The following is a 16,425-nucleotide window of genomic DNA, read 5'->3' as shown; positions in this document are numbered from 1 at the left end:
TGTTTTTCAGAGAAGAAAGCAAACTTCCTAGTTTAGCCCCGTTGGTATTTTGAGCTCTTAAGCAACGCTTGCACTGTTGAGGAAGGAAGAGTTCAGAAGAGAGAAGACTGGTATGAGCAGAAACTGCTAAGGAAGTAAGGAAGGAAGACGCATGTGAGTATCAACTACTTTTATACCTTTTACTGCTGAAGTCTTACTGAAATTCATCATCGTTTATTGTCTCATTATTTATTATTATTAAGCATTGAAGAAAACTAATAAAAATGTTTCTAAAAGAAGAAGATATCAAAGCTTCAATTTGTCAATAACATTTTACACTAAGTGAAATCCATTATCTGTTGTTTATGTGCGTGCATTCAGACAGATACTGCATGTGCACATAAGTGTGTCCATATGTTGGCGTCCAGGGCGTTTCACAGTCAGGTTAATGGGACAACAGCCATCCCGTGGAGGAGCAGCTTGAAGAGACTGTCACTTCTGGAGAAGCTCAAGGTCTGTCAGGAAGCATGGTGCCCCAAGGCACCCTGGGATAGAGAGGGGGCCCATGCTGCCATATGCGGGACGCCTGCTGGGGTAAGAGACGAGCAACCCTAAATTTATTCATATGAAGTCAAGCCACCAATGTGCTGTCAGATTAGAAATAGTTCTTGGACAATCTTCTTGTTACAACCTTTTTGTTGTTTTCACTTTACAAGTTTAGATATTTAGAATATGAATGTCTGTCTTCTGCATTTGACAGAGGTGACTGAAGCATAAATCTCCTCCAGGACGAAAACAACGCAAGTTTAGGATTTCACGTGAGACTTGAAGCTTGAAATCTTAAACTTGGTTATGATAAAAAATTATACCAAACAAAAGTTATTAGCCTGTTTAAAATGTTGAGTAATTATAATTATCACAGTCGATCCGATGGATGGATGTTTACCTGAAACATGAATATTTATCAAGTTTGTTCATAGATTTTATAGTAAATGAAAACTACAATTTACACAAACTAATAATATAAGTATCTAGGCTACTGTAGCTCTCCTCTTTTAATGCTTTCGTTTAGGAAGTCTTTCACTGATATGGATCTTTTAAGAATTTCTGTTACTAAAGCAGCGAACATGGCTGCCTCAGTGCAAGTATTTATTTACCTCTTGGAAAATGTCATGTTTGAGAGCAACAAACACAATATTAAGGAGGATTTTTCTATCAGGTGGGGAGGAGAACCACCTTGTTGTTTGTTCACCTTTGCTTGCATGCTTAGAGCATTTTCCTGCATAAAGATCACACATATCTTCTGTTCAGATGCTCAAACATGCTGAAGGAATTGGCAGCAAGTTGAGGAGTTTTTTCGGTCCATCCTCAGTGTGAAATGGACTAGCTGGTTTCTGCTTAATGAAAGCTGCTTGGGCTATCCATTTCATTGATAGTCGCTCTAATTTTATTCATAAAATCTATACAAACATATCTGTTTCCAGGTATTACCTGCCTCAGTGTCGGGAATCTTATTCAGTGCTTTTGTTTTTGCCCTTTTTAGCCTCACACATTCACTGGTTCAGCTGTTTCAGGTCCGTGTAATTCTGGAGTACAGTGGCCCTGAGGTTGAGCTGGCTCCTTCTAGCTTCATATTTAATCGATCTCCAATCAGATGGGAGCTAACCGTGAAATTTTCATGTCCACATGCTATTTAGAGTGCTTTTATCTTCCATCAAGAAGACCATTTATGATTATTGGCTTACAGTACCAGTCAAAGGTTTGGACACACCTATTCATTTAAAGTCAGTGCGTGGGTACATCCAAACTTTTGACTGGTTCTGTGTTTGACTTCACCTCCTTTAGCTGAGGTAATTAAGCTGCGCTATAAGTAAGTAAATATAAATATAAACAGATAAGCATTTTAAAATCACATCCAAAAGGCATTTAGCTGCGGAGGAACAATTTGTCATGCTGTGTCTACCATCATGCTATTTCCTTTCTTTAGTTTTCTCTCTCTGTTCTGTTTGTTTCTATGAAACGCAGCTTGCCGTATATAATGATCACATTGTCATTTAGTTTGCAATCCAAGATTTCATGCTGTTTCTGAAACAAACACAACAAAAAAATATGCTGCTTTTTTGGGGCCATAATTAAATGAAGTGAAAAAGAAGGGCTGTTGGCTGACACGCAATGTTTCGTGTGATACGAAAGCAGTTCCTGTTTCTCTTGGACATCTCAACTTAACATGCTCCCGAATGCAGAAGTAGTGTTGAATAAAAGTGTGTGCATATCAGGGGAATGACATTACAGAAAGGATATGTCAACTGCACAGAGAGGCCATGAGTAGCATGGATGATGAATGTATGTGATCTGTTGATGTTGGTTGTTTTCGAGCGAGGGGTGCAAATAATTACCCAGAAATACAAAAATCTAACTAGCAGCAACAAGTCACTGACCCAAGATGGATTTTTTTTTTTTTTTTAAACTGTTTCAAAGAAGTGCTCAAAGTGTTAAAAGAATGATAATTATAGATTGCGAAAGTTGGTGTGGGATTTTTTGCTTATTCAAATGTTGAACAAAAAAAAAGCACAAAAAAAACTACTTGGCTTAATTCTGCTTGACTTAAAGAGACTGTTTACCGGAAAACTGGTTGTCTCGCTACATGTGTTTAAAGCTTGGTGACTTGAAGTGAACTTGCCTTTATTTTTGTGCACCCTAAGCCTAAAAGCCACTTCCTGCATGCATGCATATGTGTGTGTGTGTGTGTTTATGTGTGTATTTATATTTCTATGCATGTTTTCATTCAAAGCAACTCGAAGCAGCATGTGTTACTATATGACTGAGCCATTGCTTTGGGCTCAATTTATTTGCATTGCACAAACACAGGTGTACAGTGATTCTAGTAGCTGCTTCCAGAGTAGCAACATGATCAGACTTTTAGTTGCTAAAAACATTTTTACTTACTTTCTTTATTGTTCTGACAACCCTCCCCCCAAAAAAACCCTCCTTTATTCCTTTGATGATTCCCTGAGTGATTTGGGATTGTAGGTCACATAACTAAACAGCTATTGAACTTTAAAATATTTTAAAATTCATATAAGTTACCATGAGATGAAAATAGAGAAAAGGAAGGCTGTGCAATGTGTGGCAGGGCTTGCTGAACAATTAGGCAGTGATTTGAGGTGTGTAAGTCACTTGACTGAAAAGCTATTGATCTTTGAATTATTCAAAATTTAATTTAAAATAATTTAAAATAGCATGTGATGAAAATAAAGAATATAAAGGCAGTGTAGCACTCACATACAAATGTTGAATAGTTTAAAATTCTTTTGACATTCATAGCCCCTGTGGTTGTGGAGATAGCAGAATTTAAAAATCACTATCTTTGATTTGCTGACGGTCCCTAACTATCTGCAGACCGCTGCAGTGACATTGGCTGTCACAACCCACCTACAAAGCAGCGTAGGGTTGGCAATTTATGACGAGGAGACTGGGTGTTCGAATATAGATGGAAGGTATAAAGTTGGGAAGACCACTGCATCGTGCAACTTAACCCCACGACGAAGTGGCTTCGGGTCGGGAGACTGGGTGTCCGAATATCTGCTGAATAACAAACATCAAACAAACTTTACCAGTGTTGATAACTGCAACTGAGGCAGGCCCAGCAGGTGTTTTTAGGCGTAGAAGAGGGGTGGGTTCAGGCCTAGAACAGAGGTGGGTTTATGCAATTAGCCCCCCGGGATGATGAAATCCCAGTGGCAAATAAAAAAAAAACGCATTTGCGAGACTTCAGCCTTGTGGACAGTTTTGCTGCGAACAAAGCGCCCAGATGGAAAAACTCGACCATCTTCAAAAGAAATTCTTCCGGGGATGTTGACACTTCCTGTCAATGCCAATACACACGTTTTAACTTGAAAAAGTGCAATTTCCAGGTGATGACCCCTTTAAGGCTGGACAGCAAGGTGAGACTCACAAAACGATGTGGAAAGGAAAAGAGACAGCTTGGCACCTAAACACCCACAAGGGAGGGAGAGACACAGGTAAATACATGAGGAGGAGGATATGACACACGAGGGAGGGGCAGACGAGGCACCTGGAATGACAGGAGAGTTAGACACAAAATCACAACACCAGATGTGCAAAAACAGAATCAAAAGGAAAAAATAAATAAAAACCCCGACCCCAGAACCAGATCCTGATAATAACCAGACATACTGCATCTGCGTCTAATATATATACATTCAGTTTCAGGTGATTTTGTATTTCATCACAAAAATGAGAAGCAGTAGGCTACACATTTTTAGTTATTTTATTTTATTTATTTATTTTATGTATTCGATCACCAACTGCAGACTTTGACAGCCATCATCGTTTCCCCACCTCAACGCATCTGATTCAGATAAAATGATTCTCCAAGAGCCTGCTGTCAAGTTCTGCACAAGCATCCATTTATTCTAGTCAGGTGTGCTGCAGCAGGGAAACGACCACAACTGACAGGGCACTGAACGCTTGACATCTTATCTCGGTGATCGCCAATATAAAGTACTGTATATATTTTTCTGGAAGGGTCTGTAAAGAAGCTGGAAGCACAAAGAGAATAATTTTGTGAATGAGAAAATCTCCACCTTTAGGTTCATAGGATAACTGTTCAACGTCAGCATAAAATGTCAGGGGTGTGTGAATGTTTTAATAGAGCAAAAAGCAAAACCATTTCACCATTAGGTTTGCTATTGAGCACTGCATGTATGCTAAAACAAAGTGCATCATGGGTCACCCTTCTATCTACCTCTTACCCCACCTTCTCATCTGCAAATAAACAGCAAGGTGCAAAAACACAGAGCAAAACAATTATCACCATTTTGTTGAACATGTGCAAGTGACTTATAGTGTTTCTGTTGTAACTTACAGTAGAAGAAGAGCTAGCTCCACATCAGACTGTAGCCTGTTAGCTTTAGCAGTGCTCTACACTTTAGAAATACAAGGTATTGACTCCCTCTTCAGTTCCAAAATGGTAGCAATTGAAAGTCCAAGGGGTGTTCCAGCAAAGTCTGTGACCCATCAGAAGGGTGATAGTGTACTATTTTCTGCATGTACATCTCACAGGACACGTGAGGTCTTTAAACCTCTTGTATTGAAATAATAGCCGTGAAGCACATAAACAAAGCTACACATGTACATGCAAAGATTGTCTATAGTGACAGACATTGCACTCTAATCTCAAACCAATCTCAGTCCAGCTCTGTCCCTTTCTTTATCTGACAACTTCTTTTTCAACAACCGTTGTTTCTTTACAGGTAATATCAGATCCTGGTTGTTTTTTAGATTAATTATTTGTTCCATTTTCCGTCATTTCAGTTCAGAATACATAAGACCACAGCTTATTTGCTGTGGTCTTACGCAGGGAGGGTTGCGTAAAGATAAAGGACGAAGTGATTCACATGAATGCACATGAACGCACAACCGGACCAGCTGGTAAACAGAGAGCTGAGATTAACAGATGAAAAACACCTCTTGTTCTTCACATCGGGATTTTTTAATTCTTTCAATTGTAAAATAATCCATTTTCTTTTGTTGCCCCTTCAAGGATCATGCTGTACCCACGCCTGCAATACATTTGTGTTCAGTTTTACTAAGTGCTGACTGTGATGCATAAAAGAGAAGCATCAATAAGAATGACCTAATAGGCTCTAAAGTTCAGACATACTTCACAACAACATTGTTTAGTCTCTTTAACCTGCCATTGAGATAATATAAGATGAAATAGATTAAAAAAAGGTAGATCTGTGTCCAGCACAAGACTCTGCAGCTTCTTGTCAAGGAATTTTTAGTTGGCAGATAAAATCCAGCATTACTAAATTGGCTAAAACAAACAACTCAAAGGTTCTGGCACCTCTTCACACTTTTCAGTGGCAGTGCCCACGATGCTGAATGTGCTAGTAAACTTTCACCATTGAAGAGAGGATTATGTAAAACTACAATGGCACAAATGAGCCTTCAGAGCTGCAAGATTAAAGCAGAATGCATTTGAGTGTTGGACCAAAGTCCAACAGGAGACCAGGTCTGGCTTGGTGAGTTGAGGCTTCTCCTCTTATTCTCTTCTCATCCTCTCCAGTTTCTCTAAGCTCTTACTTTTTAGAAATTATTTAAATTGTATAAACACATATGAATATAGTAATTTCTTTAGGTTTTCCATGCAGCATGGTTTGGTGACATTGAAGAAAATATATTTTATTGTGGTTAACCTGTTATAGATAACAGATAACAATAGATAGCATATCTATTGCATATCTATTTATTGTATAGCATAACATAGATAACAAATGCTCAAAAATGAGACATTTAAATTGTTGCCATGTAATACTTATACGTGGGAATTTAAGTCTAGATCATTCATGTTCACAGGTGGGTATTTATTTAATTTAATTTTATTTTATTTTATGTTGTTTTATTTTTATTTTATTTTAAAATTCAAATACATTATAATGATACAACTGGTTTACCTAATTAAAGTTAGACCACAAAACAACAAACTTGCACTAGTAGAGACAGCATACACAACTAAATAGTTGTAGATGATCCAGAATGCCGCAGCGCGTCTGGTCTTCAACCAACCCAAAAGTGCTCATGTCACTCCACTGTTAATCACACTACACTGGCTTTTGGTCTCAGCACGCATCAAATTTAAAGCTTTGCTTCTGGCTTACAAAACAAAAACTCAAACAGCTCCCGTCTACCTTCACTCCCTAATCCAGACCTACACTCTCCCTGGACAGCTACCTTCCACCAGTGAAAGACGCCTGGTGTTACCACCAATACGTGGGACTAAATCACTAGCCAGACTCTTTTCCTTTGTTGACTTTACAGCTCTATTGCTGGTTTCTAAAACTCTGAATGGTTTTGGACTAAAATACATCAGAGACCTGTTGACCCAATATGAAGCTACCAGACCTCACAGGTCATCTGTTTCCAGTCTTTTAAGCTGTATTCAGCGTCTATGTTCCACACATCTGGATCAAACTCCCAGAAAACCTTGGATCAGCTTAATAACTAAATGCTGTTCTCAGCTTCATCTGAAGAGTTTTTATTGAAAAGTCCAAATCTGTTTCACTTCATTTTTAAACTTGATCATGTTTATATCTACTGTACTCTTTTCATCCTTTGTCCTTTGTTTTTTATTGTAAATTATACTTCTGCTGTGTGATTATGTGTCAATGTCACTGTAAAGCACTCTAAATCCCCCTGTTGCTGAATTGTGCTCCACAAATAAACTTGCCTTGCGCTCAGTCATTACTTAGCCCCCCACAGATTCACATCAGCTTCAAGAGGGTACAGACAAACAGCAGCACTTATCAGCCCTCAGAATAGTGTGCTGGGTGTGCGTCACTCTATTATCCAGATCAAATCAAGCCAGCCCTGTAATGAAAGCCGATGCAAGTCTCAACAACGGCACAAGAATTATCAGTGTTTTTATTCACCGCTTGTTTCCTGGCTGCTTCCGACGCTGCCAGTGTGAAACGGCTTCTGTAACACTTCAGACATCCAGAAATGAGTCACTGTGTGTTTCCCTGTAGAGTTTCCTGGTTGTGAGAGACTCTGTGACGACTCAGCCCAGTCTGCTGTGTGTGTCTGCTGGACAACAGAATGAAGTTCTTGATTATGGCATCAAACACACGGGAACAGGTATGAACCAACTGCATGCAAACTATTTCTGTGTGTGTGTCTGAGTTTCTTATGTGCCACTTTTCGTGTTTATTTTATGATTTATTACTTCTGCAAACATGAGAAACCAGGTCAGTAAACTGCTTAAGTAAGCCCTGACATCATGTGTCAGGTAATTACACTGTCTGCTGTCGAGCTTGTGTACCTTGTACTCTCAGCTATGTCTTGGTCGTTATTACTGGTGAGAGCAGATCAGATATGTTTTATGGTATATCTCATACTGAAAAACCTTCTTCATTTTTCCTTTTTTTCTAAAATGTTGAAAACTACACTTTCATTACCTAAATAACAGCTTAAAGAATTAGCTGACTGGCATTACGCTGCTAATTATTAAGAACACATTAATGGGAAACTGCTTAATTTCTTGTAAATATAGAATGGAAGTAAAATTGTTGTCAGAGTGGCGGTCACGTATCTGTAGAATTTCCCATCTGATGTGTTTCTAGGAATGTATTTTGTTAACACAAAATTTTAAAAAAAACGTCATGCCGCCCACTCTTTCTGTTTCCTCATGACAGTCTTCCAGTTGTCAGAGTCTTGTCTTTCTTTCTCTGACCTGCCTCAGCTGGTGCTTTTCTACTCACTGACCAGGTGAGAATACGCTTTACGATCTCTCTCTGTGTTTGCATTTGAACTTTCTCTTTCAGACTGCATGAGAAGACATGCATGAAAATACCACATTATTGCCATTCTGACTTTATCACTTAAAAAGCCAAATCAGCAGCTGCTTTAGCATTATTGTTATTGTCAAATCTGCTCAAACCCTTATAAATCATATTGTACAGTTAATTAATCACAGTTATTTATCTCCTGTATCAGGGATGTGTTGACTGTTTGTCTGTCCATTCCTTGCTGGATCTACAGTGTCACTGAAACAAGCAAAGATCGCCTCTCTCAGCTTGAACCCAGTGAGTCTTTGAATCTCTCACACAACCTCTACATCAAAAATACAAAATCAGAGGGACGTATTTGATGAAATTTCTTGTTTCATTATTTATCTGTTACAGAAACTTGGCTTTCCACACCACCTGAGCAACAGACAGAAGAAATGACCCACAGAGAGCCGAGCAGCATGATATGTTCGATCCAGGTATGTTGCTTCCTGTGTGTGCAAATATGAGATAAGGGGACTGAATTCAACAACATAACTTCCTTATTCTGTTCATCAAGGAAGTATAACACTTTTTTTTTAAAGCTGGTGCAGAACAAGACAGAAAAAAGTTAGAGGACCAGTGGAAGAACTTTAAAATGAAAACTTAAATTCACACCATAAAACAAAGCCAGACAAATAGTAAACAGAGCAGAAATGTTACAAAAAGAAATGAACATACAGACTAAAAGCCAATAGATCAGAATACATTTTAGGTACTTAGAAGAAGCTCGCCGCATACTAATGCTACATCAGTTCTGATTGTGCAGAGTATCCTCAAAGTATTACTTTTAAATGTCTAAGGTTTCCCAAGATGATAATGTGTTCAAAATTCAAGATTCAATATATTTATTGTCCTCAATGGGAAACTTGATTCACAGACAGGTTCTTCAAAAACCACAGAATAAATCCTGTCACTCGCAACAACCATAAATTAAACAATTTAAACACCATTTAAACACGAGGTTCGATCCTCGGCTGGGGCGAGGCTCGGACAGTGGCCTTTCTGTGTGGAGTTTGCATGTTCTCCCTGCGTATGCGTGGGTTCTCTCCAGGTACTTTGGCTTCCTCCCACCTTCCAAAGACATGCATCTTAGGTTAATTAATAACTCTAAATTGCCCAGGAGTGATTGTGAGCGTGTGCGGTTGTTTGTCTCTGTGTGGCCCTGCAATGGACTGGCGAGCTGTCCAGGGTGTACCCTGCCTTTTGCCCAAAGACTGCTGGGATAGGCTTCAGCTTCCCCAAACCCTTCGGTGGACTAAGCGGTTAGGATAATGAATGACTAAATAATTAAAAATTTAAATAAAAGAAATGCTTCAAGGGGATAAAAAACACTACGCAAGATACTTTAAAAAATAAAAGGAGTAAAATTATCTGAGCCCATTTATTTATTTATTTATTTATTTTTTGTCTTGTCTAGCATTTAAGCAGGCAAAATGGATTTTCTGGATGCTCTGTTCTGCTGGGCAAATTTACTTTGCCAAGGGAGGCATCATAGACATAATGCTCCCCTTGATATTCTGGATTTTTATTTTATTTTTCTATTCATTTTGCATGATTGTTTGTATTCCTAAGTTTGTACTGCTGGACCGGACCGGAGAGAACAGAAGAGGGAATCAAAAAGAAAAGAAAACATAAAACATCTCATAGAGAGAAAAAGAGAGAGAGAAAGAAAATCTGAGCCCATTTCTAAATGTTTTGACACAAGGAACAAAGGATTTTTTAAAATCCATTAGTCCTCAGTCTTGGGGTTCTAAATCTGAGTCTGGATGTATTGTAAGGTGGCTATAAAATAAGTTACTAAGTTGTCTTTTGGCCAGCCAGCGCCGTATGATCTCAGTTGTTCATCCTTTGTATACAAACCAGCTTCTGCAATGCTGGCAGACCTGCCATCCTACTGTACAGGCCCAGCTGAGGGTGTCATTGTTGAGAGCTTGGTCTTTTATGAAGAAAGGATTTGTGTTTATTTACATCATCAAGTTTAAGAGGTTAGACGTTTTGTACGCGATGGAAACATAGCAGAAGGATAGGGATTACATTTGACTGATGAACTGTGGATTGTACATTTCACATGGAGGACATGCTGTGGTTTTTAACAACCATTCCTCTGGTTTACTGGTGAACTTTTGATCAAACTCTTCCTTTAAACTTAAAATTATAATTATAAAATAATAATTATAATGAAGTGAATTCTAATTTATCACCAAAAATCATATGTCTTAATAAACACAATACTGACAAATAACACTATACTTTTAATTTAAGAGACATCAGAAATCTTGTGGAAAATAAAAACATGACCTAGATGTGTCTCAGCTTCATGTTTACAAGGAGCTCGTCAGCTTTTCTGCCTCCTCTGATTTTAATTAATGATTCTCAATGACTTGTTTGCGGGAACGGTTCCTTTGTGTGTTTACTTGGCAAATATCTTATGTAAATTGGTTTATATGAACGCCATCATAAATTGGACTTTTATGGGACATTTAATAGATTTGTTTGAGTTGGATTATAGTTACACTACAATGAATGAAACTGAATCAGAATGTCTCCGTAAAATTGCCTTGAGATCACTTTTTGTGACTAGCCATTGTACAAATAAAGCTAAACCTAATTGAAGTGAAGATGACATAAGTTGGTAATTACAGCCTTTGAATGTCTATCTCCTCTTAATATTCTATACATCTGCCCCTAAACCCCACTGCTGATTTCCGTGGATATATTATAATGTTTGTGATTAAGGATGCCAGAGCCAAGTAATTATCTCATTTTCAGACTTCCTTTACTAGTAAAGAGCTTAGTAAAGTGGCTGCTAATCAATCGATTAGAGAATGATGATGTATGTTTTAGTGGGACTAGTTGCTCTCAACTACAGTGCCTTGTCATGCTTCTGTAATTCTTCTCTCATGGACATATTGTGTTCAGCGTCCCATGATCCCTAATTCTTAATTTGTGCCTTTGTTTTCCTCAGCTGACTTCCAGCAATGGAGCCCTGTGCATCATCAATCCTCTTTACCTTCGTGAACATGGAGATGATTGGTTGACCCAAAAGCCAACGACTGAACCGGCATTTAAATACAGACAGGAGCGACGCCTTAGCACCACCCGGGCTTGGAGTGGGGCGGGGTTACAAAGTAAACGAGCCATCTCATTGGACACGGAAACTTCCTCTCCCAGTACCGACACCTCAGGTCAGAACTTTTACATTTTTACCAGAACTGTGAATTTATTGTGTTTATATTCAATTTTTTGCATGATTTGTTTCCTTGTTTCAGGTTTAATGAGAGCTTGGTCGGCTGATTCCCCACCTACCCCACAAACCCCACAAACACCACAAACACCAACAGCGGTGGTACTCAGGAGGCCCAGTCGTGATTTACCCCACAATGTCCTTCAAAGAGCGAGTACAGGGAGCTTGACAACCCCCTCCTCCCCCAGAACCACAACACCTGAAATGCAGCGTCACAGCAGCCCCGTGCCACAATCTCCTCATAGGGTGTCCTGGATAGAAAATGGATTTTGGCTGCCTCCACCCAGTCCTTCCTCTTATCTTCAGCCTCCATCACTGGAGCTTGACTCTATTTCAATCAGCAGCATTGAAGAAGAGCCAGAGTCCCAAATTCCAAGCTGCGCGCCTCAACACCCCTCAACGCACCGTTTGGCTGATAAGGTCATGAATCGTCTCTCAGCTATGAGCCAGGCAATCGGTGGACTGGTCTGCCAGAAGAAAAGACTGACCAATCGTGTGATTGAGCTGAGTGAGCGGAAAGGCGGGGCATTCGCAGAGGCTGTCAAAGGATTTGTGGAAACGATGCTGAGAGGAGGGACTGATCCCATCAGAGCAACGGGGTCGGACTTCTTACAGGAAGTGAGATCGGCGCTCACATCACTGAAGGAAACACTGCTGGACAATCAAGAAATCCAGATATTACTGGACAGCCTTACTGACTTAAGTGACCCTGAGATTGGTTAGTGAGCTCATGCTGATCTGAATAAACAAATGTCAAATAATTAATAACATGACTGTAAGAACAGTGCTAAATATCTCCTAATATATGTTTTAACTCTCCCGTAGACTGCTTGTTGGAGGTTTCCCTACACAAAGTGTCTCTAAAGCCCATCTACACCTACCTCTACACTTGTATTAACACCTATCGGACCGATGACGGATGTTTGGAGCGTCTTCGAAGCAACTTGCGAGTGCTAGAAAAGAACAGCGTGGAGGAGCTCGGAGGATCTGCGGGAGTTGGAGTCCCTGACCCGGTCAGCATAGAGCGCATACAGCAGAGGTGGATAAGTATGCATGAGACCTACTCCCCAAACAAAAAGATCCAGATTCTTCTCAAAGTCTGCAAGAGCATCTATCACAGTATGAGTGCTAATACCAGCTCAGGTAGCGTAATTTGGAATACTTTCTGTTCCAGTCCTACACTGCTGTTTCCGGTGGCGCTGCCTTGTTTACACGTCTGTCTTCTGCAGGGACGGTGTTTGGAGCAGATGATTTCCTACCCTGCTTGACATGGGTGCTGCTCCGTAGCAACTTGGTCACATTACAAGTAGACACAGACTACATGATGGAGCTGCTAGACCCTATGCAGCTGCAGGGAGAGGGTGAGGCGAACACACTCACACACTCATTAAACAGCCTTATAACGCAGAGAGTTTTGACCGCACTACTGAAACTGCCTCACGCTCTCTGTATTCTCTTATTTTTAGGTGGCTACTACCTTACAACACTGTACGCCTCTCTGTACTATATTAGCAGCTTCCGGCCACGACTAGCTGCTCGCCAACTTAGCATGGAGGCCCAAAACTCTATAAACCAATGGCATCGCAGGCGCACCCTACATTGCAATCAATCACGTCGCAGCAAGAGTCGACGGACAATTCGGAGGCAGGCGTGTCGAGAGAGGGCCGTGCAGAAGTCTGAGACAGAGAATAGTACTAATGAAGGAGATGAGATAAAAGATGATGCTAACAGCAGCAATGAGCCAGAAGAGCAAAGTGAAAGCAGCTCAGAAGCTCTGCCAGTGCTGAAGGAGAAGATGGAGATGGAGCACGAACCCATCGACCGCTTAGAAACTTCTGCTCCAGCATCACACAATCAACCTGTGAAACCGCCTGAAATTATGTCTAGCAAACAGGAAGATGGAGAAACTCTTTGTGTTTCCACAGCGGGAGATGAAAGAGGACCATAAAACAAGAAACAAGACCTGAGCTAAAAAACAAACAAGGCTGTCTTTTGACCTCATATTTGGAAAGTTCCTCAAAGTTTTTCATTTGAGTCCAGCTCATCCTACACGTGCTGAAATTCCTCCTCTAAAGAGGCAAAGAAGCTTTACACTTGTGTCATTAACCCAGTTTTAAGTTATTTCCTCTCTTTTGTCCCTGTTTTTTCATGCACAGCAATCCCTATTTAAAAGTTGTAGCAAATGTAGCAAAGCTTTTTGGAGGGACATGTGCTAGCTTCAGGATGCAGTGAGTAGTTATTACCTCTGGACAACATCACTTCTGATTCTTCATGTCTTGCAACAGCAGGATTCATAAACAGTGTAATGAACTGACCTGAATGCATTGAGATCTGTCCCCTTTACCATAACAAATGGCTCATTACAGGTGCAGTGTGTGACAAAGTCAAAGGTGAACAATAGGAAAAATACATATAATCGTGTTTCTTTTGGTATGTAATCATTTTACTAAAATAACTTATGTTTTTATTCTCATAGAAAAGAGCCATTTATATCTTCTTGCCTTCGCATACATGGCAGCTGCCATATTTGTGCCACTTTTTCTTTTTTTTTCCCCACGGTGTCTCTGAATGGACAAACAACCCTATGTCATGTAAAAACCCTCTGCGTTTTAAAACAGCTTTGTTTAACTGCTGCCAGAATAGAACTGAACAATTTATCATATTTATCGTTTAAAAATTTAGGACATCGCAATTAGTAAATTAGTGATCCAGGTTTCGAAGCTGCAGCGTGCGTCGCTTCACAAATCTACCTTTTCAGTCATGCTGTCATCTTTCTTGGATAACAAGCATTTAAACAGCATATAACAGCTGTTCTCAGTTAATGACCGAAACTAATGAAAACATTGAGGACACGACAGCTCAGCTATTTTACTGAGTGGAATTTTCTTAATATTTTTTAAATTTCAGATCTCAAATAACACATTGACATTAATAAATCTGCCAAAGCATATTGTATCACTTTGAAGCTGCGTGGCACAGAAATTGCTCCAATGGCCGTACATTCAGCTTGTTTAGATGCATCTCAGCAATGGTCATGTACGGCAAGTGGCAGGTGCCTGTTCTATGCTCACCTATTACAGGAGAGGGCGCCGTCAGGCCGCATGTCTCTCCCATAATGTTTCCATCTGACTATAAAAGGCACAGAATACATAATTTTGAAGTAGTGATTCCTGGCCGGTGGATCCATGAAAACATGTCTCTGATGGCCAACACTCATTCACAATTATTTATACCAATAAATGCCAGCAATTCTTCTGCAACATACCTGGAAGAGAAGATTTTAATGATAAAAACCATAAACCAGCTTAAGTTTAACAAATAAAGACAGATTCCTCTCACTTTAAAAAAAGATCTGTTTAATCAGTTCCCATGCAATTAAAAATAGTGTTACTAAAGGACAGCTCAATTATGCTGTCTTTATATTTTACAAATAATTTTTTACAAAGTTGGTCAGCAAAGATGCTAAAAAAAAAAAAACACCTCCCGCTTTACGTAAAGCAAGTTCTCTATTAGGCAAAGAACCATGTTTGATGGCTTCATTTGACATACAAGTAACATACAAGAAGCTTCCACATGCTGGTCAATAAAATCCCCACATTAATCATCAATGATCGGGCTACATCCCAGTGACTTTGAGATTGGTCATTCAACATAATAATGAGAAGAAAAACTGTTAGTACTGACCACTTAGTGATGGATAAATTTATTTAGTATCAAAGTTTTCAAGTATAATATCCTCCAATATTATAGTTACACTATTTTCCATGATTGGAAATGGAAATGTTCAAGTACCTGATTGAGTACATGATAAAAAGATTAATTACAGTCTCTTAAAAATAAGCACGTTTTAAATGTGAAATTAACTTACCAGCATCTCTGAGAATGGGGTGTGTACAATTTTAGTTCCCAAAAGGTTTAAAGTTGTGTTCAAATTTTCAAGTTTGAATGAACACCACAAAGTGGGACTTTGCTTTTTGGATGCCCTGCTGCCATTGCTGTTTATTAAACTAAATTTGACATGTTTGTTTTTTTTTGTTTTTGTTTTTGTTTTTTTTTTTTGTTTGTTTGTTTGTTTTTTGTTAAGTTGTAGATAAATATTAATTTATGAGATTTGCTAATCATTACATTGCATTTTTATTTATGTTTGCTCAGTTTCCCAACTTTTTGGGAATGTTATTTGGCAGTTTTTAAATAAATAGTCCATATTTGTGTGTTTACCACTGCGTTTATCACACCGCTACTTTTCACTCCCTATTAACTCATGGTTTCTCTTTCACAAATGATTATGATAACATGATAGTATGTTGCCAGCTACCAGCAATGCAAGGTATTGTATTATATTTGTTACAAAAGCCTTGAAAAAGTTAGTCTTCTTTAAACATATTTTAATTTATAAATGTGTTTACATAAAAGTAATCATTTGTTATGAATAAAGCAATGACATTGTTTGTTCAGCTTCATCAGAAATATTTCTGGCAGATGGCTGTTGTTTTGCAAAAATAATCTGATAAATTGGTGCCACTTTGTGCGTGTGGACACAATTATTATTATTATCATTATTATTATTATTGTTATTATTAAGTAAATAAACCATAATAAAATAAAGACCGAAATAAATTTGGTCTTATTAAAAAAAGACCAAAATAAAACGTATCACACCGCCAGCCTCTTGCTATGTGTTGTGCAATCTCACATTAAACCAGTAGAGGGCGGCATCGAACCTCCTCTGGGAACCATAGCTATTGCCTCAGTTGTTTTGATCTCAATGTTATACACTAAACAATCTACAGTATAATTTTATATGTTGGGAGTGTAAAATTAGGATTATCTGATGCATGTTTGAATGGT

General features: G+C 38.9%; 1 protein-coding gene across 1 annotated transcript; it reads left to right on the top strand.

Annotated features, from left to right (window-relative positions):
- Window positions 1-393: 393 nt before the first annotated feature.
- Window positions 394-13,525, top strand: rinl (Ras and Rab interactor-like; the record flags this gene model as incomplete). Its single annotated transcript, XM_079246684.1, has 10 exons — window positions 394-573; window positions 7,533-7,641; window positions 8,199-8,271; window positions 8,500-8,588; window positions 8,688-8,770; window positions 11,299-11,518; window positions 11,603-12,295; window positions 12,403-12,720; window positions 12,807-12,938; window positions 13,044-13,525. The coding sequence occupies 10 exons, from the start codon at window positions 394-396 to the stop codon at window positions 13,523-13,525; spliced, it is 2,379 nt and encodes a 792-aa protein (XP_079102810.1).
- Window positions 13,526-16,425: the final 2,900 nt, after the last annotated feature.

The sequence above is a fragment of the Telmatherina bonti genome, assembly GCF_933228915.1.
Source record: "Telmatherina bonti genome assembly, chromosome: 9".
Lineage (NCBI taxonomy): Eukaryota > Metazoa > Chordata > Actinopteri > Atheriniformes > Telmatherinidae > Telmatherina > Telmatherina bonti.
Note: the sequence above shows the minus strand (reverse complement) of the source record. Positions and strands in the feature narration are given on the sequence as shown.